At 46.0% G+C, this 26778-nt stretch overlaps 1 protein-coding gene across 3 annotated transcripts in view; it reads left to right on the top strand.

Moving 5' to 3' along the window:
• LOC142590414 (alkaline phosphatase, tissue-nonspecific isozyme-like) overlaps positions 1-26778 on the top strand; it is a 64639-nt gene that overhangs the window by 24560 nt on the left and 13301 nt on the right. For 2 of the 3 annotated variants that reach the window (XM_075702508.1, XM_075702505.1), the window contains exon 5: positions 19429-19569. The exons of the other annotated variant lie outside the window; for it this stretch is intronic. In XM_075702508.1, the coding sequence (XP_075558623.1) occupies positions 19429-19569 (141 nt within the window). The remainder of the gene's footprint in view (positions 1-19428; positions 19570-26778) is intronic. 3 annotated transcript variants of the gene reach the window in all.

Here is a 26778-nt window from a genome sequence, read left to right as displayed (position 1 = left end):
TGGAGGCACAACGGAATCAAGGTGTAGACGAGCCGTATGTAAAAATACTGAAAGATATGTATATTAGCTCAGCCAATAAAAGCCACCTGTGAATATAGATGAGCATCTTCCTTCACGTAAAAATATTATACCAGGTTGCACGCCATGTAGCAGTTGCGTAGATAGCGGTACAATACAGATAGAGAAGGCTTGAAAAAAAAAGAAGAGTGAGGTCATATGTGCAAAAATGCTTCAATGAAAATACATGTATATCTGAATAAATCAAGCTGACTAGGTGAGCATGTCACCACCCCGTTTCAAAGGGGATGCCAATAAGTAATCTTTATCATCATCGTTAACATTGTATTTTGCCACCTGCGACAAATGGCACGATGCAAGATCATCATATGATGACGCGATAATGACCACCGAACAACCGAGAAGTCACGACGAGAATGGTACGATGACAGTCAAATCACTACGAAGAAATAACAACGATAAAACAACCATGGCCGTAATGACAACTGCATGACGGCATGGCATGACGACGTCGGAAGCGCAAGAGCGTGACGCCGATGCTGGAGAAAAGCTGATACTAGGATGACGAAGTAATAACGAAGATTGAACAAGCGGGGCGGCCTGACGACGCTGCAATGAAGACAATTGAAATGTGGACGTCAAAATGGCGGTCATTGGATGGCGCTCCCAGGTTATGACGGCGACCGCTTGTCAACGTGATGCCGATGATATCAATATGAAGGCACGATGCCAATGCTGTAACAATGGAATGTCGAAACTGGAATTACAACGACGGCATGACAACAATGAGGCTAAAATCATTACTACAGTATATGGTCAATGGTACGGCCGACCATGGCTCGCAGATGGCGGTGTGAGGACAACGATATGGCACCGCAGTGATAGCAAGGCAGTGAAGACGGTAGAAGTATGACGATGACAAGGCAACGAAGGAATAATCATGAAGACACGAAGATGACGTAATGACGACGACGGCGTTACAACGACGGCATGTTAGCGTTACAGTTCACGTCCGCCTTAAGTGCATCACATTCCGCTGCGCACCGGTAGTGTCCAGTCGTGCATGACTGTAGCTACCCGAGATGAGGACACTAGAATGCCGAAGACTTTATGTCGATGACAGCGTCACAACGGAGGCATGACGACAACGTGAAGCTAATCCGAGTCTATGCTTGCCTTTGCACTTGACCATCGCATTTCTTCCGCGCAAAGCCCTGTTTTCTCAAGCACAAGCCGTGAACATGACGACAATGAGTGCAAGGCAGTACAATCACTATGGCAGAACAACGACCATATAACAGCCAGGATGACAAGACGACGCAGGAATGACTAGAAGCAGGGATGCAAAAATAGGAAAGCTGTCCTGTACATGAATCTAGGGAAAGCACTGGGAAGGCGGCAGATGAAAATTCAAGATGATAAGCAAAACGACAACAAGGTAAAAGCGGGAGCAAATGTTTCGAGAAGTGGACCTGTCTTTTTCAAGGAGACATATGCTTTCCTCGACACCAGGCACGTACTCAAGGAGAGGGGGGGCGGGGGGGCCCGGGCCCCCCCCCCCCGAAATCAAGTGGCATACCCTCCCCCCTCCCCACCCACGCCACCACTCCTCACACATTCCTAAAGCGCCGCCAGATTAATGTTGAGACTTGGCAGCTGTTCATCGGTCAGCATTATGCTGACCGATGAACAAGACTGATGAAAAGACGATGAACAACGATGACCGATGAAAAGCAGGGAGATACCTATAGAGAAAGGGGTCAGGCAGGGAGACACAATTTCTCCAAGGCTATTCACTGCGTGCTTAGAAGAATTCAAGCTATTAAACTGGGAAGGCTTAGGAGTAAAGATCGACGGCAAATATCTCAGCAACCTTCGGTTTGCCGATGACACTGTTTTATTCAACGATAATGCAGACGAGTTACAAGAAATGATTGCAGACCTCAACAGAGAGAGTGTAAGAGTGGGGTTGAATATTAATATGCAGAAGATGAAGACAATGATAAATAGCCGGGCAAAGGAACAAGAGATCAGGATCGCCAGTCGGCCACTAGAGACTGAAGGAGTACGTTTACCTAGGTCAATTAATCACAGGGAACCCTGATCATGAGAAGGAAATTCACAGAAGAATAAAAATAGGTTGGATAGCATACGGCAGACATTGCCAGCTCCTGACTGGAAGCTTACCATTATTATTGAAAAGTACGGTGTGATATCAGTGAACTTTGCCAGTGCTGACATAAGGGGCAGAGACTGGAGAGCAAGTTAAGGGCCGCGCAAAGAGCGATCGAACGAAGATTGCTAGGCATAACGTTAAGAGAGAGAAAGAGAGTGGTTTGGATCAGAGAGTGAACGGGTATAGACGGTATTCTAATTGACATCAAGAGGAAAAAATGTAGCTGGGCAGGTCATGTAATGCGCCGGTTAGATAACCGTTGGACCATTAGGGTTACAGAATGGGTACCAAGAGAAGGAAAACGCAATCGAGGACGACAAAACACTAGGTGGAGCGATGAAATTAGGAAATTCGCGGGCGCTAGTTGTAAGCGGTTGGCGCAGCACAGGGGCAATTGGAGATCGCAGGGAGAGGTCTTCGTCCTGCAGTGGACATAAAAACATGATTATGATGATGATGATGATGATGATGGTGGTGGTGGTGGTGGTGGTGGTGGAGGTGGTGGCCCCCCCCCGAAAAAAAATCCTGGGTACGTGCCTGCTCGACACAGTATACATATGTAGGGTTCTTCTAAAGCGGAGAGGGGGTAAGGCGACTGGGTGAGGCAACAACCGAATGTGTGTTAGTGGTGAGGGTGTAGAATTGAAAATAACGGAGTGCTGTGCACAAGGTCAGAGATGCGTCCGTGTGTAAGCCGACGTGTCAACGGCCGTGCGCAAAGCACCCCTATATGACCTGGTTCGCTGACCTGGTCGTGGTCTATCGTGCCTGTGAAAGAGATTCTAAAAGGAGCGGCAGAAAATGGCGCTCTTTAGAAAAATGAAATGAAATTACTGAAATGAAATAAATCAATAAATGAAAGAAGCACTAAGGGCAAGCGAACTAAGTGTTGTTGCCTATAGCTTCAAATCCAGGGTAGCGAATAGATTCTAAGCTCCCTTTGAAACGTTTATGCCTAATGGTTGCGACGTCTTGAACTTGTGGACAAGGTATGATTCTCTGCATTTTTGTGCTCGTTCAGAACAGAAATTTGAGAGAAAGATGCAGAGTTAAAGTTCATCAAAGTTATGACCTGTTTATTTGAAATGCTTGGCGATGGCTTTGAGAAGCTTTTTAGCTGTGCCGACGCGATGTTAGTTTTAGCTGTGTCGAAGCGATGTCAGTTTAATCTGGCGTTCCCGGATTGTCACGTTTCACCGATATATTGTTTCTTACAAAAGGAACATTCAAGCATTTAAATGATATCCTAACTTATACAAGTAAAGCTAGTTTTCACTTCCTGTGTATGACCAGTCGAGGTACATTTAAGTGTAACATCACTTTGCCTACAGGTTTTGCACCTTGTGTGACAACATGTTTTTATTACGAGGGAATACTATTGGCTGACCTTTGTGCGCATGTCTTTAAAGTTTCTGTTGCGGCGATAGGTAACCTTTGGTACATTAGGGAACACTTTTCTCAGACACTCATTATTTGATAATGTTGGGTGGTATTTTTGTAGGATGTTTATATTTGGGAGGGCATTAGAATATTTTGTTTTAAAGGCTTGCGGTCTGTCAGATTCTGGTGTAGGCTGTTCCTTAGCTGATGCCGACTGCGTCTCCAATCTTGACCCGACATCATAAACTCTCTCGAGAGCAACTTTGTGAATTGTTTATTTCGGCTAGCTTTGTTTTAAGGTCATATGGGTGGTCGATATAATCGTTGTCTTCGCTTCAGATTCTTCTTATTCGTTTCGGTTGTCCGACAAAAATTCCTGCTTGCAGTGTCGAGGGTGATGACGGTGGTAGTCTAAATATTGCTGGCTATCCGTAGGCTTCTGGTAAACGGTCGTTCTCAGTTTTCCGCTTTCTATGTAGCAGTCGTGTCGAGGAAGTTGATTTTTTTATTTATTTATTGATTTCTTTCTGTACATCGACAGAAATCGAAGCAAAAGCAAAAGGCTATACAGCCTGACATAGGCTTTTGCTCCGAGATACAGTTCACCAAGCAAGCATAAGCAGACATAAGTCAATCATTGAGCACTTTAAGTTGTCTCTAGTTATAAAAAAACAAAAAAACAAATATCACAGAGCAAATAAAACAAGCAGATCGACATGCATATATTGTGACAAGCAGCAAAAAAAAAAAAAAAGAAACCCCAATGTGTGCTAAGAAATAAAACACAGTGTACATTGAGTAAGATAAAGAAAGTCAATACACATGGAGGTTGTAATCAACACTTAAACAGTAATTAAACATATTCAATGCAATTTTCAAGAAGAATTTGTTTAAACCTATTTTTGGAATTTTGTTTATTTAGGTCTAAAATGTTGCCAAGCTTATTAAGCAGACTGGGTATTTGATGCAGAATATGCTACCGACCATAGGTAGTTCTAATTTTTGATGTTCTTATACTTTGTGTACGGAGGCAATATTGAACAGATCTAGAACAACTGTACGTGGGGTATAGCTTATTATTTTGGATATGCAGAAAAAGCTGAGATAATAGATTTGGTTAGCTTGCAATATGAAATGTTTTGTAAATAGCGGACGCGCGCTGAGACTTTGCGGCTGACCATAATATCCCTCAAATATTTGTAGTACCTTTTTTTGTAATGTGAGTAATGTGGTATAATTCTGTGCTGTCGTTGTGCCCCAAATCAACACTCAGTAACTAAACCTGGAATAGAATAGCGTATAATATAGTGCTTTCTTGAGCCAAAGTGGTAATAATCGACTTAACCTGTACATACATCCAACAATCTTGCTCAATTCTAATGCTGATTTAATTACGTGTTCATTCCAAGACAGCTCTTCCTGGAACCATACGCCCAGAAATTTTTGAACCTTAACTTGCTGAAGCGTCTGGCCCTCAAAGGAAACATTTAAGCTTATATTCCGTGGCTTATTGATAGGTGCAAACAATATGTATATAGTTTTACTCGCGTTTAGCCGTATCTTTTTGATTTGAAGCCAGCAAGACAGCTTACTTAAATAGGTATTTACACTTCCTTCAAGGTTAGAAATTGAAGCACCAGTAAAAAAATGTTAGTGTCATCGGCATACATAATTATTTTAGGAGAATCCGGAATGCGACACAGGTCATTTACGTAAATTATAAACAACAGTGGACCGAGCATAGATCCTTGTGGGACACCTTTGTTGACCTTAGCATGCGAGGATGTTTCCTGATTAATAACTACATATTGGTAACGGTCTGTCAAGTAATTTTGTTGTAATCTATTGGCAATACCACGGACGCCGTAATTATGAAGTTTTTCAAGAAGAACGCTATGACACACGGTATCAAATGCTTTACGGAAATCTACAAACAGTCCCAGCGTGTAAAGCTTTGACTCGAAATTATTTAGTATCTCATTTTTAATATCGAGTAATGCAAGCTCGGTGGATTTGCCTTCTTGAAAGCCAAACTGGGCCACACTTATGTTATTATACTTCTTAAAAAAATTTGTAATCTGATATAATTACCACTTTCAAACACTTTCGACAGTATCGGAAGTACTGATACTGGCCGATAATTAGCAATTTCTTTGTCATTACCACCTTTGAAAAGCGGACGCACACGAGCTCTTTTCAGTTGATCAGGAAAAACTCCAGTAGAGAAAGTTAAGTTAATAATGTATGAGAGCGCGGGTGATATCACATCAGCAACGTATTTTATTGGCATAGGTTTGATGTCATCATGTCCTGCCGCACAGTTGTTATAATCTTGGTTATTAATTTTTCAGCCTCACTACATGAAATAGAATGCAAAACTATGGAGTTAGGTAAACCACGGTCATTTATCGATAATCTTGGATCATCGTCATCACATGTCTCATCGTAACCACAACTAGTAACGAAGTAATCGTTCATTTCAGTTGCAACCTCTCTGTAGCCAAGGCCGCTGGAGTTAGGTAGAATGCTAGGGACGTGGTTTTGTTTTATTCGACCGGAAAGATTTCTAACCTCGTTCCGGTTTCTCCTGGGATCATTACTTATTTTGCAAAATAAATTCTCTTAATATCTGAACTTATCACACCTTAGTTCACCATTTAGCTGGTTTCTGTACTTTTTAAACTCAATAAATAAATTTATGTCGCGTGTCTTTACAAATTCATGGTACATGCTATTCCTTTTTATTTTTTAAGTAAGATATTAGTTATCCAGTCTTTTCTAATTTTCTGCCCTTTAACGTACTTTACAGATACCTGGAAAGCATCATTATAACATTTTATGAGTTTAGACATGAATACGTTGTATGCCAAGTTAGTATCCTTTTCCCGGAACACGTGATTCCACTCGGTTTGAATAACATGATGCCGGAATACTTCTAGTGTCCTAGCGTTGATCTGGCGTGACAGCACTTTTTCATTAGCTTCGCGACTATCATTGGAAGTAGGAATGGTACAAAAGATAGGTAAATGGTCGCTTACTTCTACAACCAAAACTCCAGCAACGCAATGCGGCGGGTGTAAGTTCGTCAAACAAATATCAAGCAATGTCGCAGTCTGCGCAGTGAGACGGGTTGCCTTAGAAATAACATTTTTGCAAGCAAACAATTTCGCCAGTACTGTTAACTGACGTGACGATGCATCCTGAGATAACATATGGATATTCACGTCGCCCATTACCACAAATGGAAAGCCAGTGTGACACAAATATTCCAGCACATCTTCCATGAACTTGGCAAATCCAGATTTAGTTCCAGAAGGTGGTCGATAAACGACAACAGCAAATGCTTTTTCTAGGCGTATCATAAGACACTCTACAACCTCGTTAATAATAGAAAATTGGGAAATAACTTCATGTTTTAATGACTGCTTAACGTAAATAGCCACACCGCCTCCTCTTACTAAAGGACGCACTAGGCCAGTGTAAATATAGTTTTCAAAGTATGGCGGATCTTCACCTACAGAGTCAAAACTAAATGAAAAGGAGCCAAGGATATCAAGGATCATGTCTGTCTTGTTGCGTATGCTGCATGTGTTTAGATGAAAGGCCTTGATGCGCCAGAGCGCATCAAGGCCTTTCAAGGCGTTGCCATCAAGGCGTTGCTCTAACAGTGTTCATGAAACTTGCGAGCGTCTGTCAAATTTGGGCGTGTTCAGATACCGTGTTTATTGTCCAGTAGTTCCTCCTGCTTCTGCAGTCATCTTATCGAGGTCGTTAGCGTTTCTGATTTTCAGTACAGGCGAGCCTTCGTTTCTGCGTGAAAAGACACTGCCCCCCTATGTCCAAACAAATTTCCACCACATTTCCTTCTTTCTCTGTATACCTGACCAGAGAAGCTGTTTGCCGTGTTTCGTCAGATGTTCATTGACATATACTGCAGAGGACGTCTGGCTGCCGAAGTCCTTGCTATCGATTCTGACTTTCTTTGACTTGCTTAAAACAGCAGCCTTCTTTGTCCTGCGCACAAATCCGACAATTATTTTACTTTGGTCATGACGAGCGGTCGGTACTCTGTGACAGATATCGACGTCATCCGCAGTTATGTCTTCTTGAATGAGGACGCCGATTTTCTTAACTGCTGCAAGTGGTTCAACATCAGGCGGAACAACCTTAATTTCCAGATTACTTCAGCGCTGATATTGCTCAACCTGCTCTATCCTGCGGTGCAGCCTATTATTTTCAGCTCTGAGCTCTTCGTTTAGCCTCATTACCGACTGAATATCTTCTCTGAGATCTTTCACTTCCATCAAAGCATCTTTTATATCTCGAAGTTCCTTTCTCAATTCACATCGTAAGTCTTCTATGGCTTTGGCGGTATCGCGCGCATCTTTAGACATAGTTTGCCAACACAAATGAAATCACTAGCAACGCATCAAAGACAAGAACAGTACGTCCGGCAGCAGTGGACAGCTTACGAAGTTTAACTGCTGCAAATGCAGCTGGAAATTTCTCACCTGGAAGAGGCGTAGATTTAGTGTGCGATGCCAAAGTGCACTGCTGCCGGACTGTGGACGACGACTTTCTTGCAGCTTCTTTATGTAGCAGCGGTGAACCGTTGCCCTCTGGTGATGCGCAGCTTTCGTCGCCGATGCAGGAAACACGTCCCACTATGCCAGTTCCGGAGTATCAGGCAGCATCAGCGATGTATTGGCAGTAGGCGTATCTGAAAGAGGCGTAGATTTAGTGTGCAATGCCAAAGTTCACTGCTGCCAGACTGAGTGCCGGATTTGACTCGGAGAGTGGTGAACAGTAAACTTAAAGCTCGGTGAAAGGCCGCCATTGGAATATGAACCTGGCAACGTTTAACGCTAGAACGTTATCTAGTGAGGCGAGTCTAGCTGTGCTATTGGAGGAATTAGAGGGCAGTAAATGGGATATAATAGGGCTCAGTGAAGTTAGGAGGCCAAAAGAAGCATATACAGTGCTAAAAAGCGGGCACGTCCTGTGCTACCGGGGTTTAGCGGAGAGACGAGAGCTAGGAGTCGGATTCCTGATTAATAAGAATATAGCTGGTAACATACAGCAATTCTATAGCATTAACGAGAGGGTGGCAGATCTTGTTGTGAAACTTAATAAGAGGTACAAAATGAAGGTTCTACAGGTCTACGCCCCTACATCCATTCATGATGGCCAGGAAGTCGAAAGCTTCTAAGAAGACGTGGAATCGGCGATTGGTAAAGTCAAGACAAAATACACTATACTGATGGGCGACTTCAATGCCAAGGTAGGCAAGAAGCAGGCTGGAGACAAAGCAGTTGGGGAATATGGCATAGGCACCAGTAATAGCAGGGGAGAGCTATTAGTAGAGTTTGCGGAACAGAATAATATGCGGATAATGAATACCTTCTTCCGCAAGCTGGATAGCCGAAAGTGGACGTGGAGGAGCCCGAACGGCGAGACTAGAAATGAAATAGACTTCATACTCTGCGCTAACCCTGGTATCAAAGAAGATGTGGACGTGCTCAGCAAGGTGCGCTGCAGTGACCATAGGATGGTAAGAACTCGAATAAGCCTAGACCTGAGGAGGGAACGGAAGAAACTGGTACATAAGAAGCCGATAAATGAGTTAGCGGTAAGAGGGAAAATAGAGAAATTCCAGATCAAGCTACAGAATAGGTATTCGGCTTTAACTCAGGAAGAGGACCTTAGTGTTGAAGCAATGAATGACAATCTTGTGGGCATCATTAAGGAGTGTGCAATAGAAGTCGGTGGTAACTCCGCTAGACCGGATACCAGTACGCTATTGCAGGAGACGAAAGATCTAATCAAGAAACGCCAATGTATGAAAGCCTCTAATCCTACAGCTGGAATAGAACTGGCAGAACTTTGGAAGTTAATCAACAAGCGTAAGACAGCTGACATAAGGAAGTATAATATGGATAGAGTCGAACATGCTCTCTGGAACGGAGGAAGCCTAAAAGCAGTGAATAAGAAACTAGGAATTGGCAAGAATCAGATGCATGCGTTAAGAGACAAAGCCGGCCATATCATTACTAATATGGATGAGATAGTTCAAGTGGCTGAGGAGTTCTATAGAGATTTATACAGTACCAGTGGTACCCACGACGATAATGGTAGAGAGAATAGTCTAGAGGAATTCGAAATCCCGAAGGTAACACCCGAAGAAGTAAAGTAAGCCTTGGGAGCTATGCAAAGGGGGAAGGCAGCTGGGGAGGATCAGGTAACAGCAGATTTGTTGAAGGATGGCGGGCAGATTGTTCTAGAAAAATTGGCCACCCTGTATACGCAATGCCTCATGGCTTCGAACGTACCGGAATCTTGGAAAAACGCTAACATAATCCTAATCCGTAAGAAAGGGGACGCCAAAGACTTGAAAAATTACAGACTGATCAGCTTACTGTCCATTGCCTGCCAAGTATTTACTAAGGTAATTGCAAATAGAGTCAGTAACACCTTAGACTTCCGTCAACCAAAGGACCAGGCAGGATTCCGTAAAGGCTTCTCAACAATAGACCATATTCACACTATCAATCAGGTGATAGAAAAATGTGCGGAGTATAATCAACCTTTATATATAGCTTTCATTGATTACGAGAAAGCGTTTGATTCAGTCGAAACCTCAGCAGTCATGGAGGCATTGCGGAATCAGGGTGTAGACGAGCCGTATGTAAAAATACTGAAATATATCTATAACGGCTCCACAGCCACCGTAGTCCTCCATAAAGAAAGCAACAAAATCCCAATAAAGAAAGGCGTCAGGCAGGGAGACGCGATCTCTCCAATGCTATTCACAGCGTGCTTACAGGAGGTATTGAGAGACCTTGATTGGGAAGAATTGGGGATAAGTGTTAATGGAGAGTACCTTAGTAACTTGCGATTCGCTGATGATATTGCCTTGCTTAGTAACCCAGGGGACCAACTGCAATGCATGCTCACTGACCTGGAGAGGCAAAGCCGAAGGGTTGGTCTAAAGATTAATCTGCAGAAAACTAATGTTTAACAGTCTCGGAAGAGACCAGCAGTTTACGATAGGTCGTGAGGTGCTGGAAGTGGTGAGGGAATACATTTACTTAGGACAGATAGTGACTGCGGATCCGGATCATGAGACTGAAATAATCAGAAGAATAAGAATGGGCTGGGGTGCGTTTGGCAGGCATTCTCATATCATGAACAGCAGATTGCCATTATCCCTCAAGAGAAAAGTTTATAACAGCTGTGTCTTACCAGTACTCACGTACGGCGCAGAGACCTGGCGGCTTACGAAAAGGGTGCTACTTAAATTGAGGACGACGCAACTAGCTATGGAAAGAACAATGATAGGTGTAACGTTAAGGGATAAGAAAAGAGCAGATTGGGTGAGGGAACAAACGCGAGTTAATGATATCTTAGTTGAAAGCAAGAAAAAGAAATGGGCATGGGCAAGACACCTAATGAGGAGGGAAGATAACCGATGGTCGTTAAGAGTTACGGAATGGATTCCAAGGGAAGGGAAGCGTAGCAGAGGGCGGCAGAAAGTTAGGTGGGCGGATGAGATTAAGAAGTTTGCAGGGACAACATGGCCACAATTAGTACATGACCGGGGTAGTTGGAGAAGTATCGGAGAGGCCTTTGCCCTGCAGTGGGCGTAAGCAGGCTGCTGCTGCTGCTGCTGGTGATGATGATGATGATGTAAGCGATTGAAATAGCTAATTAAGCCTGCTACATGCAAGCATATACAGATCACTCTTGTGAAGGCTTGTGGTACTACTTCAGCAATTCTAATTTCGTCAGGCAACTTAAACAGACCTAGAAGCTATCTCGCGTGACATTATCAACTACAGCAGATATTCTTTTAATGAGTTACGATTCTTCCCGCATCCACTCGGGGCTAAGTATTTGTCAACTTATGTTGGTTTGTGTCCATGTATGTTTGTACCTAACCCTTCTTCTGCCTGCCTGAGTCATTGTTGGAATATGTCAGCTCACTTGGAAATAGAGACATGAAACAATAAACAAACACGAGCAGTGTGTCATCCTGTGTTACGTCTTTGTTTCCAAGTGCGCTGCCATATTCTGTCATGGCTAACCAACTAGCCCACCAGTACGTCTTAAGTGGGTCACTGGGTAGTGCGTGGTCGAACGGGTAGGGCATCGGGCGGCTTGTTGAAGGAACAAGGGTCGAAACCAACAATCGGATCAAATAGGGTCACTGAGTAAGCTGCAGTGTGATGTGCACATATGTAGCGCTCTTGAACGAACCTCTTTCACGCCGGCGTCGGTCACTGTAGACGCGCGAGTGGGTGTGTATCGCTGTTGGAAAGAACTTCTTGAGGCCGACACTGAGCACTGGGTATGTGCCGCTCGGTCTGGGCTGATCTCCAATGAACCTATTTAATGCCAACTTCGCTGACTTGCTATGTGCTGATAGGCCTTGACACCAAATTTGGTAACTGGGAATGTAGCGCTATACAATGACAAAAACATCCCTTAAGTTCGTCCGATGTTGAGCGGAACCAAACTCTCGTCACAAGGTTTCCTCAAGGAGAGCAAACGGACGCATTAGCAGGCTGTGCCACAAATCCGCTGGGTATATACCGCTATTCAAGGAACCCTTTTGACGCCAATACTTTAGCTAATCAGCCCTATCCAATGCCTCCCTGGGAATTCACCAGCATCACAACTAATGAGCCAACGAAGTTGCGACGCAGCGATACAACAGGTATTATTGACGAACACAATATCGTCGATGCACCATCGCTAACACCTGCAAAGTCTATACGGATGCTGCTATTCTCCTAGACGGCGGAAGGACATCATTCCTGAGTTCTACGCATCATTCCATCAGCGGCCACCAGCGCTATTGATCTACGGAAGCCGGCGCTCTAGTAATGGAACTTCAAGCCATCCACGACGCTGTGCAAGATGCGACATCTAAGCTGCCTACCATCAAGCAACTAGATATCTTCACTGATTCTTTAGCGGCTATTCAGGAACTCAAGAAGGTTGATAAGGCGATGGAAATCTGCGAGACAATACACACTATGAATAGTAAGACGGCTACTTGCGTCAAGGTACACTGGATTCAAGGCCATTCAGCGAACCCTCATAACATTGCTGCTGACCAGGAGGCACACTGCCCTCCTAATCCTGATCTTCCGCCTATTCCCCTCCCACCTCAACCCCTTAACTGAGCCCGTAAAGACTTTCTCCGGCAGCACACACGCGCTCTTATCCCACCGTGTGCCTGCTCCCTCCCCCTTCACCTTACTAGGGCGGAGGAAGTTGTGCTTAGGAGGCTTCGGGCAGGGGTGGCCCTTACACCGGCTGTTATCTCAAGGTGGAACTGGTCGCATTTACCACTGGGAGCTACGTGTCCATACTGCTCCGTTCCTGTGATGGAAGCAGATGCATACCACCTAATATGGACATGTACTGGTTTAAAATCGGAACGCTTGCCTCTCCTACTGCAAGCCGGCCTCCGCTACAGTGTGACAACCAGCTATGACCGCTGGATACATGACAACAGATTCCACAAAACACTGCTTCAATTCATACACAACACAGGCCTCACAGCACACGTATAATACACATATACGCATCAAGAATTATGCCTTAAGGGCAAGTCCTTATCGCAATAAAAAACAAGCTGCTCCATGCATTCACTGTGTATGTGCCGCTGAAATAACCTCTCACAAGTGTGGTCACGCAGTGTGTGCAGCTCAGTGTGTGGTAAGTGAGATAACAACCCTAAGCGCCCGCAGGCTCTGTCCCGCCAGACTTGTCGTCCCAGAATATACACGCGGACTTTACAACAGAGTCAATAAATGGCGCAGCATGAGCAAAATGAAGCGCGAGAGGGAGAGAGAAGCCCGGTTGCCGCACGACGCGTTTCTCTGTGCTAGATTTCCACCGTTGGTAGCACTAGATTGCGCCGAGTATTCTTACTAGGGACGCGCCAAAAAGGAATACCGCCGCAGTACACGCCTCATACATAACTTGTTCCGATGGTGACAATGGGTTCTGCCACTATATTGATTCGATGCTAAACGCATTTAATCACGTGAGCCTAGTTCTCTCAGCACAAAAGACCCACGCCCTGTGCATTCGACCAGGCAACACTGAGTTACCCAGTATAGGTAGCCAAATTGTTAGAGGCGCACAAAAAAGTTATCTCTAAGAAAGTTTGTGAAGCGCTCTAAAATTCTAAAATAGTAGAATTATTCTGTGCTGCTTGCACCGAAGCTCGCGTCATGTAGATCCGTTTGATGCGAACTAACAGGTGCCACCATGTTTGATAACCGTGTGACGCGTCCATTGCTTGCCTCAGCTACCTATGTTGCCTTCAGCCTTAGAATCGTGGTGCGTTACGCCGGTGCGGCTCAGGAATCCCTTGCTATGGCGCAGATATTGTATACGGTGATTAGGTGGCCAACACGAAGCTATAGCCACAAATTTAAAGGACGTGTAAGGATGTGAGCGCTCTTGGAGCTTATTACCCCTTGCCTAAACTATGTGAGTTGCGTGTACTCTGCTTGTACAAGAATAGGGGTTAGAATTGCGTTCCAAGCTCTCCAAAGTTTCACATTTTGAAATGAATCAAGTTCGGCGTTTCTTGCTCTTCATTGTTTATTTTCGGGCCACTTTGAAACAGCGACTTGTTACGTTTGTGACTCAATTAAGCTTCCTAGGTGCGGCCACTATCTGATTGTTTATTTTCCGCACTATGAGCCACGAATGTGCTCCGTTGCGGTAGATTCAATCTTGCCGCGCAAGAAGCTCGAAATATAGGTATTCTCAACTTTGTTACATCTTGCAGGGGTGGGGGGGGGGGCGGAACACCAAAGACGTATTATTGCTAGTCGCTTGCTTACTCTGTGAACCATCACCAAACTATCAGCTTCGAAAATTCGTGTGCTTTCGGTGTGACCCTGGTTTCCGTCAGATCTGCCACACTTGTTTTGGAACACTCATTGAAGGACGGGTACTCACTATTTTCAACGTACCAGGGTTGAATTTCTTTCTTTAGAGGTTAGAGACGCAATGCTGGCGCATTATTGAAGTTTTTCTTTTATCGTCGAGGAAATCCGTGCACTGCGAAGTACCTCAACACAAGGTAGCTTGGGTAGGAGCGGTGCGCGAACTTCGTCATAGATTCATTCCATGCCTTAATATGCAATAAAGTATTTTTGCAGCCAGCTACTGCAGACGTGTTCTCTCTACCGTTCCTCATTTTTCACCATGAATGGAGAACAATGAGGGACTCCCTAGATATATTTCCGAGAGCTGGTCGCGGAGTAGCAGGGCAAAAGTGGTAATGGTTTCGCATTCGTGAGCGCTTGAGACAACCTGCTGATGGTTATTATATTCGTTATTCGGTATCGTTATTATATTGCCTAATGACTACCTAAGGTAAAAATTGAAGACAAAAAAAACGGCGATAAGTTCCCATAACCAAACTTTCTGATCCCCTGTTGTGAACTTTGTTTTTGTATGGCTTCTTTTTTTTGGTCGTTTTCCTACTTTTCTTTAAACCAATCTTCAAATCGTTTCTTAGGCGCCTCCCAAAGCGCCATCTCATTCTTCCAGAGCAAACTCTTGTGGAATATGAGCTACATCATCATCATCATCATCATCATCATCATCATCATCATCATCATCATCATCATGCCGGTCATGTGCTAATTGTGGCCATGTTCTTACTCTAAACTTCTTAATCTCATCCTCCCGTCTAACTTTCTGCCGCCCCCTGCCACGCAACCCTTCTCTTGGAATGCAGTCCGTAACCCTTAATGAGCATCGGTTATCTTCCCTCCTCATTACATGTCATGACTATGCGCAATTTCTATTTCTTGATTTCAACTAAGATGTCATTGCCTCGCGTTTGTTCCCTCACCCATTCTGTTCTATTCTTATCCCTTAAGATTAAACCCATCATTCTTCTTTCCATAACTTGATACGTTGTCCTCAATTTAAGTAGAACCCTTTTCGTAAGCCTCCAGGTTCCTGCCCCGTACGTGAGTACTATAAGACACAGCTGTTATAGACTTTTCTTTTGAGGGAGAATGGCAACCTGCTGTTCATGATCTGAGAATGCCTGCCAAACGCACCCCAGCCCGTCCGAGACTGTTACACATTACTTCAGTTTTCTTCAGATTAATTTTCAGGCCCACCCTTCTGCTTCGTTATTGAAGTCAGTGAGCATGCATTACAATTGCACCCCTGACTTACTAAGCAAGGCAATATCATCAGCGAATCGCATGTTACTAAGGTACTCTCCATTAACTCTTATACAAATTCTTCCCAATCCACGTCGCCGAATACCTGCTGTAAGGACGCTGTAATTATCAATGGAGAGATCGTATCTCACTGCCTGACGCCCTTCTTTATTGTGATTTTGTTGCTTTCTTTATGGAGGACTACAGTGGCTGTGGAGCCGCTACCGATATCTTTCAGTATTTTTACGTACGGCTCGTCTGCACCCTGATTCCGTAATGCTTGCATGAGTGCTGAGGTTTCAACTGAATCAAAGGCTTTCTCGTAATCGATGAAAGCTATATATAAGGGCTTGATATATTGCGCACATTTCCATATCACCTGATTGATAGTGTGAATATTTTCTATTGTTGAGTAGCCTTTATTAAATCCTGCCTGGTCCTTTTGTTGCCAGAAGTCTAAGGTGTTTCTTATACTATTTGCGGTTACCTTAGTAAATACTTTATAGGCAATGGACAGTAAGCTGATCGGTCTATAATTTTTCAAATCTTTGGCGTACCCTTGCTTATGGATTATGATTATGTTAGTGTTCTTACAAGATTCCGGCACGCTCGTATTCATGAGTGATTGCGTAGACAGGATGGCCAGTATAACTAGAACAATCTGCCCACCATCCTTCAACAAATCTGCGGTTACCAGATCTTCCCCTGCAGCCTTCCTCCTTTGCATAGCTCCCAAGGCTTTCTTTAGTTCCTCTGGCGTTACTTGTGGGATGTCAAATTCCTCTAGACTATTCTCTCTTCCATTATCGTCGTGGGTACCACTGGTACTCTATAAATCTCTATAGAACTCCTGAGCCACTTGAACTATCTCATCCATATTAGTGATGATATTGCCAGCTTTGTCTCTTAACGCATACATCTGATTATTACCTATTCCTAGTCTCTTCTTGACTGCCTTTAGGCTTCTTCCGTTCCTAATTCCATGTTCATTTCTATCCATATTATATTTTCTTATGTCAGCTGACTAACGCTTATTGATTAACTTCGAAAGTTCTGCCAGTTCTATTCTAGCTGTAGGGTTAGAGGCTTTCACACACTGGCGTTTCTTAATGAGATCTTTCGCCTCCTGCGATAACTTACGGGTATCCTGTCTAATGAAGTTGCCACCGACTTCAATTGCACACTTCTTAATGATGCCCATAAGATTGTCCTTCATTGCTTCAACACTAAGTTCCTCTTCGTGAGTTAAAGCAGAATACTTGTTCTGTAGATTGATGCGGAATTCCTCTATTTTCCCTCTTACCGCTAACTCATTGATCGGCTTCTTATGTACCAGTTTCTTCCGTTCCCTCCTCAGGTCTAGGCTAATTCGTGTTCTTACCATCCTATGGTCACTGCAGCGCACCTTGTCGAGCACGTCCACATCTTGTATGATGCTAGGGTGAGCCCAGAGTATGAGGTCTATTTCATTTTAGTCTCGCCATTCGGGCTCCTCTGTGTCCCCTTTCGGCTATACCACTTGCGAAAGAAAGTATTCATTATCCGCATATTATTCAGTTCTCCAAACTCTACTAATAACTCTCCCCTGCTATTCCTAGAATCTATGCCATATTCCTCTACTGATTTGTCTCCAGCGTGCTTCTTGCCTTCCCCTTGGCACTGAAGTCGCCCATCAGTATTGTTTAGTTTGTTCTGACTTTACCCATCGCCGATTCCAAATCTTCATAGAAGCTTTCGACTTCCTGGTCATCATGACTGCATGTAGGGGCGTACACACGTACGGCCTTCAATTTGTACCTCTTATTAAGTTTCACCACAAGACCTGCCAGGTTCTCGTTAATGCTATAGAATTCCTCTATGTTACCAGCTATATCTTTATTAATCAGAAATTCGACTCTTGGTTCTCGTCTCTCCGCTAAACCCCGGTAGCACAGGACGGGTCCGCTTTTCAGCACTGTATATGCTTCTTTTGTCCTCCTAACCTCACTGAGCCCTATTATATCCCATTTCCTGCCCGCGAATTCCTCCAGTAGCACTTGTAGACTAGCCTCACTAATAATGTTCGATCGTTAAACGTTGCCAGGTTCAGGTTCCAATGGCGGCCTCTCCGGACCCAGAGATTCTTAACACCTTCTGCTGCGTCACAGGTCTCACCGCCGCCGTAGTCAGTTGCTTCGCAGGTGCTGTGGACTGAAGGCCGGGGTTTGATTGTTGGATTCATATAGGAGGTTGTAGCCAAATACTGCACCAGGATGGCCCATCGTGCTCTCGTGAGGGAGTGCGTTGCCGGTTCTGGTCACCAGGATCAGACCGCACGCCAGGCCTGTTTATGCAATTTTATCAACACGCGGATTTTTTTAAATATCCAGTGGAAGATTGCGCGGCAGCGGGATTCGAGCCACGGTCCTCTTGCTCGCGAGGTAAATGCTCTATCTCTACGCCACCGCTGCACCTTTTTGTACTATATATCCACATAATATTTTTTTCAATATATTGTTATGGTGGAAAAGAGGACAAAGTCGTCGATCGTAAAGACGACGAAGTGGCAGCAGCCTCTCGGCATTCTCGGCTGCTATTTATATATGCCTTGTAAATGCATGTCGTAGGAGTTTTATACGCGTGAATGTATACTCAGGCGCACGAACGCGTGGACCGCCCGGTGTGGCCGCTAGATGGCGCAATGTGTCCAGAAGGAAGCTCGAAAGAGGAGCGCCGCTGCACTACATGCCTTGTATACGTCGCGTACGCGTTTGAGCAGTAGCAATGCGTTGTTTCACTACATTGCTTCAAAGCTCATTGTATGTTCGACAGACGTACTGAGATGTATTCTGGCGGAATTTTTAAGCCTAAAATGCTGTGCGGCAAACCATGAAATGTACAAAAAAGTGGTCAGGTCATTATACACCAAGTATAGGTTATATTTCAACATTTTATATATTCCAAAACATACTGTCTCTGAATATTCTACAATGTATAAAATGTCTACAAGCTACAATGTATATATAAGAACTAATTTGTCAAGGGTCCCTATAACCATTTAGTTGGCCAATTCTGTGGTGTGACGTGCTCTTGAGTAATTATTCAAAAGCCATAACTCAACAAAGGCAATTAATGTCATAAAAGATTCAGAATCTTTATGTAAGAAAGAAACACCAGCCATTCTCTGACCGGTAACATAGGGCCTATATTGCGTAATTGCGCTGTCATCTCTCTGTATACGCCAGTCCAGTGCTTAATTTACATTGCCTTTTAGCTTTCACTGGGACCGCTTGTATTTTTCAAGGTAAAACTCAAGCTATAGGAATGGCGTTGGTGTTTTGTTTTTTGCCTTGTTTGATTTGCTCTTGTATTAGTGTCCAATATGAAAGCCGTTAAGATTTCCCGCTTTTTTTTGAAGACTTGAGTGTCGAGAAGAAAATGGCCAAATATTGCGAAAATATTATACCTGGATGCTTATGCTGGACATTTTCTCCAATGCTGTGGTCAAATAAATTTCGTTATTTCCGAAGATTCTGCATTTAATTTACCAGCAGGTGAAGTGTCTGCTGATAAGTGCTTTCGAGTGTCATTTGCATATTTATAGCGTGGTAATAACTCTACCTGAATACACAAGTGAATGTTGATCCCAAACAATTATTTCAGGTCTATTCGCAAGTGACTACATGCCGTTCTGGTTAGAACGTAAAGTATACAACCAATCAACACCAGGTCTTGGGGAGATGGTAAAGGTTGCAGTGCAAATACTTAAGAAAAATGCTAAAGGCTTTGTTTTGCTCGCTGAAGGTGCGTATAAACAATTGCTCCCTCTTATGCTGATTTCATTCATATCACTCTGCTTCTGCAGGCATCTATACAATAACTCATTGAAACTTCGGCCAGCTAGACTGATAAACCAATACCAGAAAAGCTATAAATGTCATGTATCCTGGACATTCTTTATATAACCCGCCGTGGTTGCTCAGCTGCTATGGTGTTGGGCTGCTGAGCACGAGGTCGCGGGATCGAATCCCGGCCACGGCGGCAGCATATCGATGGGGGCGAAATGCGAAAACACCCGTGTGCTTAGATTTAGGTGCACGTTAAAGAACCCCAGGTGGTCAAAATTTCCGGAGTCCTCCATTACGGCGTGCCTCATAATCAGAAAGTGGTTTTGGCACGTAAAACCCCAAATATTATTATTATTATTCTTTATATATTGTTACAAGGAGAAAACATTGACACGTGTACTTGTTTATCTTTTCTGGGTGACTGCTTGGCACCGCCTAACGAATGTTATCGCACAGCGCAGGATGCCCCTGCGTGTATCGGAAGTTTCTGGAATATTATCGATGGTTCTATCGGCTGCCTGTCACCGAACCTTGTGTAATCTGATTGCATGGACGCGCGACCCGAATAGTGTAGAACTTTGTGGAAGACACCCGGGTCCCAGCGATTACTCTGGAACATTCGACGACTGGTGTATCAAAGCCGATGCCCTTCACCAGCTGATCAGATTTTGACGATCGCCGACTGTGTTCGCCGCTGTCGCCACACTTTAAGTGTAGCGTGTTTTTGGGGGCACAGGTTCACCAAATAAAAGTTTCATCTTTCAGAGCACTGCTACTGTGTTCTTCATACGTCACTAACCACGTGACATCTGGTGGACGTGCCGGGATACCACGGGACATCTGGTGGTAGTGACGGGGTGGAAGGGAACACCGAGGTTGTCCCTACGGCATTTAAGCGCGGATTGTCTTCGTTCACACTACAAAACAACCTACTCGTGAAGAACTTATTACCAGTCCGCGCCAACTACCTTCTTGTTGTTCCGTCAGCGCTGCGTCCAGAAGTACTGTACGCCGTACATCACGATCCAACCACTGGGTGCCTCGGATTCTCCTGGACGCTGTCGAGGATACAGGAAAGGTATTACTGGCCGCGTCAGACCGCCGACGTCGCCCGTTACGTCAAGAGATGCCGAGACTGTCAGCGACCCAAGACACCACCGACCAGGCCAGCAGGATTACCAAAGCCAATCGAACCTACTTGTCGACTATTTCAGCAGATTGGGATGGATTTCTTGGGACTGTTTCCGACGTCAACATCCGGAAATAAGTAGATCGTCGTGGCGATGGACTATCTCACCCTCTTCGATGAAACTAAAGCTCTACCAAAAGGCAGCGCAGTCGAAGTGGCGAAATTTTTCGTCGAGAACATCCTGCTGCGACATGGTGCCTCAGAAGTACTCATCACCGACAGAGGAAAGGCTTTTACAGCAGAGGTCACCCAAGCCATTCTGCAATACAACCAGACAAGCCACAGGAGGACAATTGCCTACCGGTAACCCGCAGACGAATGATCTCACGGAGCGCCTGAACAAGACCCTCGCCGACAGGCTAGCAATGTACGTGGATGTCGAGCACAAGACGTGGAACGCGGTCCTGCCGTACGTCGCCTTTGCTTACAACAGGTCGGTGCAAGAAAAAACACAGATCACGCTGTTCAAGCTGGTTTACGGCAGGCACCCGACGACGAGACTCGACGCCTTGCTGCCACACGTCTGCGACGAAGAGAATCTTGATGTCGCCACCTATCTTCAGCGCGCCGAAGAAGCCCGACAGCTCTGCCGCCTAAGGATCAAGAACCAGCAGCGTACCGACAACCGACACTACAATCTCAGACGACGCTACGCCGAGTACCAACCGGGGGACTGCTTTTGGGTGTGGACCCCGATACGCCGACGAAGACTCGGTGAGAAACTATTGCGACGCTATTGCGGACCCTACAAGATCATCCGACGTTTTGGCGAACTGGACTATGAGGTCGTGTCAGACGGCAATTCGCTTTCACAGTGGCACCGCGCACAATCGGAAGTGGTCCACGTGATGGGTCTTGAGCCCTTTAACGCACGTTGACGAATTTCCTCATTTCTTTTTATTTGCTATGGGCGTTCTTGTTTACTACTTTCGTTAGTTTGCATCATCGGGTTAATGCTTTTTAAGGGGGGGATATTGACACATGTATTTGTTTATCTTTTCCGGGTGGCCACTTGACACCGCCTAACAAATGTTATCGCACAGCGCAGGACGCGCCCGCATCTATCGGAAGGTTCCGGAATGTTATCGATGATTCTATCCGCTGTCTGTTGTCGCCGAACCTTGCGTAATCTGATTGCATTGATGCATGACGCGAATGGTGTAGAACTTTTTGGAAGGCACGTGGGTCCCAGCGATTACTCTGGAACATTCGATGACTGAAGTATAAAAGCCAGCGCGCTTGACCCGCTGATCAGATTTTGACGATCACCGACTGTGTTCGCCGCTGTCGCCTTTCTTTAAGTGTAGCCTGCACGCCCAATAAATGTTAGTTTCGTCTTCCAAAGTATTGCTACTGTGTTCTTCATACGTCAGTACCACGTAACAATATATGTATTTAAATATATACGGTTACAGGGTTGTAGCTCAGTGGCCAGCGTAACAGAATCTACCGATCGTCGAGACACTTCAACCTCCTCTTTCCCTCCAAATGTCCTTGAGTCCACAGCGGCTCAATCTAGTACGTGACGTTAACCCTCGGTGGCAGAAGCATCGTCTCGATGCGTCTTAGGGTGTCAAATCAGTTTGCGAGTTATAGCGGTTTAGTCGCGAAGCGGTGCACGTTATCAGTTCTTTGTGGGGTAGAAGACGTCGAAGTCACGGGTGATATCTCACATGTGAGGCTGCTGACTCTGCGAAGAACTCGGTATGGCTCTACGTACGGCGGCAGCAGTTTTTCTCAAAGGCCGACGTGACCGGAGGGTAACCAAAGCAGGACAATTGACCCAGGGATGAAATAAATGTCCTGACGACGACTGTCGTAAGGGGGCTTTTGGATAGTCCATAAAGTAGATAGAATGGCGAATAACCAGTAATGTCGTGATGGCATGTATTGCATGCAAACGCAACGAAGGGTACAACCCAATCCTGGTGATCCTCAGGGACGTATATGGAGAGCATGTCCGTGAGCGCACGGTTGAGACGCTCGGTAAGTCCGTTGGTCTGCGGGTGGTAAGTCGTTGTGAACTGTGAACTTGTGGGACATTGAGAAAGAGCGAAGAAGGTCGTCGACAACCTTAGAATGAAAACAGCGGCCTCTACCAGTAAGTAACTAACTTGGGGCACCATGATGTAGGATCACTTCATGGAGAAGAAAATGAGCCACATTAGTTGCACAGCTCCTAGGTAGCGCCCGTGATATGACATAACGCGTGGTACAATTCGTCGCGACGGCCACCCACTTGTTGCCGGAGGCTGTAGTTGGAAATGGGACAAGGAACCCTAGGCCGACGTGGAAAAATGGCTAACTTGGGATATCTATAGGTTGAAGGTGCCCAGTGGGATACAATGGGGGCTTCTTGTGGCGTTGACAAAGTTCGCAAGCAGTACCGCAGCTTCGAACAGAGCGACATAGCCCAGGCCGGAAAAATCCCCTACGCACATGGTCGTTCATACGGGAGACACCCAAATGACCAGCGGTGGGCACGTCGTGCAACTGCGAGAGAATTGCCGAGCGCAGATGCTAGGGAACGGTGAGAAGCAGTTCAGCACCATGTGGATCCATATGGCGGCGGTTTAAGGTCCCGTCCCGGCGAACGAATATGGAGGGAAACGTCCTGTTCCGAGGTAAGGCGTTCGATGATGGACCGCCAATATGGGTCACGACGCTGCTCGTCGGCGATGTGTGGGAAGTCGGAGATCGACAAAACGCAGGTATCTGTACCGGTTTCTGTGCCATCCGGTGGGTCGACAGGATGGCGCGAAAGCCTCTCGGCGTCCTTATGTAGCAGCCCAGATTTGTAGGACACGCAAAAGGTGTACTCTTACAGGCGCAAAGCCCAGGGACCAAGACGGCCTGTCAGGTCTCTGAGTGAGGATAGCCAACATACGGTGTGATGATCTGTCACGACGGTGAAGTGTCGACCGAACAGGCAAGGTGGGAGCTTAGCAGTGAACCAAACAAGGGCCGAGCATTCACGTTCTGTAATGGAGTAGTTGCGCGCTGGTGCTGAAAGAAGAGGGCTAGCATACGCGATCACCCGATTGGTGTCCAGCTGTCGTGGGGTCAATATAGCGCCAAGGCTATGGCCGCTGGCGTCAGTGAGGACTTCTTTGTAGGCATTCGGATCAAAATGACCCAACACGGATGGATTGATAAGGCGACTGATAAGCGTTGGAAATGCTGAAGCCTGGTCGGGTCCCCAACGAAAGTGGCGTCATGTTTTCAGAGGTCAGTAAGAGGACCAGCAATTTCGGCAAAGTTCTGGAAAAATCGCCGAAAATAGGAACACAGCCCTATAAAACTTCGGACATCCGTAGAAGAACGCGAAAGTTCAAACTCACCAGCGGCAGGAAGTTTATCAGGATCAGGCAGCACACCAGCAAAGTCAACGAAGTGACCAAGTACTCAAATTTGGCGGTGGCCGAAATGGCGTTTTGCAGAATTGAGTTGTAGGCCAGCTCGTCGAAAAACAGCAAGGATAGGTGAGAGTCGGTGGAGGTGGCTCTCAAACGTCGGCGAAAAAACAATTACGTCGTCAAAGTAACAGAGGCATGTGGTCCATTTGAATTTGTGCACAAGAGAGTGACTCATGCGGTCGAAGGTAGGAGGGACAGTACACAGTCCTAAGCGCATCACTTTAAATTGGTCGAGACCATCTGGGGTGACGAAGGCGGTCTTTTCGCGATCTAGTTCATCCACTGCGATTTTCCAGCAGCCAGAGCTTAAATCAATCAATGAAAAGCAACTGGAACCGTATAAACAGTCCCGCACGTCATCAATACGCGGTAGCGGATGCACGTACTTTTTGGTAATCTGATTAAGGTGATCGTAATCGATACAATATCACCAGGTATTGTCCCTCTTTTTAACCAAAACGGCAGGTGACGCTCACGGACTTCAGGAAGGCTCGATAATATCTTTGGAGAGCATTTTGTCCACAACCGTTTGGATCACCTGGCGCTCAGCCGCAGACACACTGTAGGGTCTCCGGTGTATAGGAGGAGTGTCACCAGCGTGGATTGGATGTGTGATGACACGGGTTCGACCTAGCGTGGGATTGCCAAAATCAAACATGTCTTCATAGGACATCAGAATACGGCGAAGGGGCCGCACAGTCAATAAGTGCTGAATGGGCCGTGAGAAAGTCGCTTCCGAGAATAACTTCGTGGGGACACTCGGCCAGTACAGCAAACAGACTAAGACTGGACTGCCGGCAATGGTAACTCGGGCGGCGCACATTCCCGTCACGGCTGTTGTACTGCCATTAGCTACTCGGACGGCAGGTGACTCGGCAGGGGCCGTATTCGGAAACGTTCGCCTTGCGCGATAGTTTCACCGCCGCGATAGTCACGTTCAATAACTCAAACCACTGCTTACTCGTGGCGTCAGCGTGGAATATCAACAGGCGCTGTTGACCACTTTAGGTCGCATGAGAGAGCGCACCGTGAGAGGGCAGAGCGGTGCGGGTGTGTTGTTTTCGAGTGTAGTGGCCGCAGTACGGTTTCTCCCCACTGACTACGGTTGGTTACGGCCGCTTTAGGTAAAATAAATTGAATGAGCAAGTGTGAAATGTTTTGCTTTAAATGAATCAACAAATGTCGCGAAACAACGCTTGTAAGACCCCACCACAAAGGCTACCATAAACTACCACTTACCTTATCTCTGCTACACTCCACCACCAATCGAACGCCAAACGACGTCAAAAGACCTGTTCGTTTATACAATATATGTCGAGAACACCCATCGACACCATGACGGTAAAGCGAAGTAGGCCGGAACTACTAGATGACGCTGTTTATTTTGCGGTTTTGCTGAAACGGCCGATCAGCGCGCATCGTTGGTGGAGGCGCGGCCAAGGGTATAGTTTCGCGGAAGGCGAACGTTTCAGAATACGGGCCCAGGTAGAATACGGGCCCAGTAGCTATCATTTGCGTAAACTTGTCCTCGCGTCAAGAAGGAGAGGCAGAAGCTGCAACACTGTCGAATCGTGGTTCAGGTGTAAGAGCAGCTACACCACAGTCTTCCAAAGGGGACAGCACAGCGAGAGATACACCCTCAGAAAGCACTTGCAGAGGCGAACCAAAGTTCAGAAGAGTAAGCCATGCTCGATTGTTGACAAGAGTTACAATTGAGATTGGTAGTGTTATTTGACGTGCCAGGAGGGCGGCGCAAAGTGGGGACACCACGTAAGGACCACTTCGAAGTGGTGGAGAAGGCGACATGAGGACGTAAGTCGGAGCATCAGGTTGCAATCGAACAAATTCAGGAGAACGAAGTCTGGACTTGAGGTCGTCGGTCGGGTCGGCAGAGCAATGCGGCCGTTCAAGGCGAAGGGTGCTGGTTGCACAGTCAATAAGTGCTGAATGGGCCATAAGAAAGTCGATTCTAAGAATAATTTTGTGGGAACACTCGGCCAATACAGCGAACAGGACTAACACTGGAGTGCCCGCAATGGTAACACGGGCAGTGCACATTCCCGTGACGGCTGTTGTACTGCCATTACTACTCGGACGGCTAGCGACTCGGCAGGTGTCAGGACTTTACGGAGACGGCTACAAAGATATGATCGCCTAACCGACACCTGAGCGCCGGTATCGATGAGGGCTTGGACGGGTATGTCATCAACGAAAATTTCAACAAGGTTCGGTCGAGCAGCAGTGATCAGCAGGGGCTTTGCAGTCCGAGTTGGCAATGCAGCCTCACCTCTGGGGCTACATGCTTAGTTTTCCTAGAAGCGGCTCGCGTAGGACGGGGACGAGGGACGTCGAGGTGTATGCGAACGGGAATGACGGCGTTTCGGCGAGGGCCAGCGGCTAGTGGCGCTTCCCCGAGAGGGAAGGCTGGCGTAGTAGGGTTCAGAGAGGGACGACAGAGGCCGAGGGTATCGGTCGAAGCCACGATCAGCATATGGTCGAGACCCGGAGTAACAGCGACTACTACGGCAGTGGCTGGAGATGCGACCGACACGGGAGCAAG

The sequence above is a fragment of the Dermacentor variabilis genome, chromosome 8 (assembly GCF_050947875.1).
Source record: "Dermacentor variabilis isolate Ectoservices chromosome 8, ASM5094787v1, whole genome shotgun sequence".
NCBI classification, from domain to species: domain Eukaryota; kingdom Metazoa; phylum Arthropoda; class Arachnida; order Ixodida; family Ixodidae; genus Dermacentor; species Dermacentor variabilis.
The sequence above is the reverse complement of the archived record's forward strand: the minus strand, read 5'-3'. Positions and strand labels throughout refer to the sequence as shown.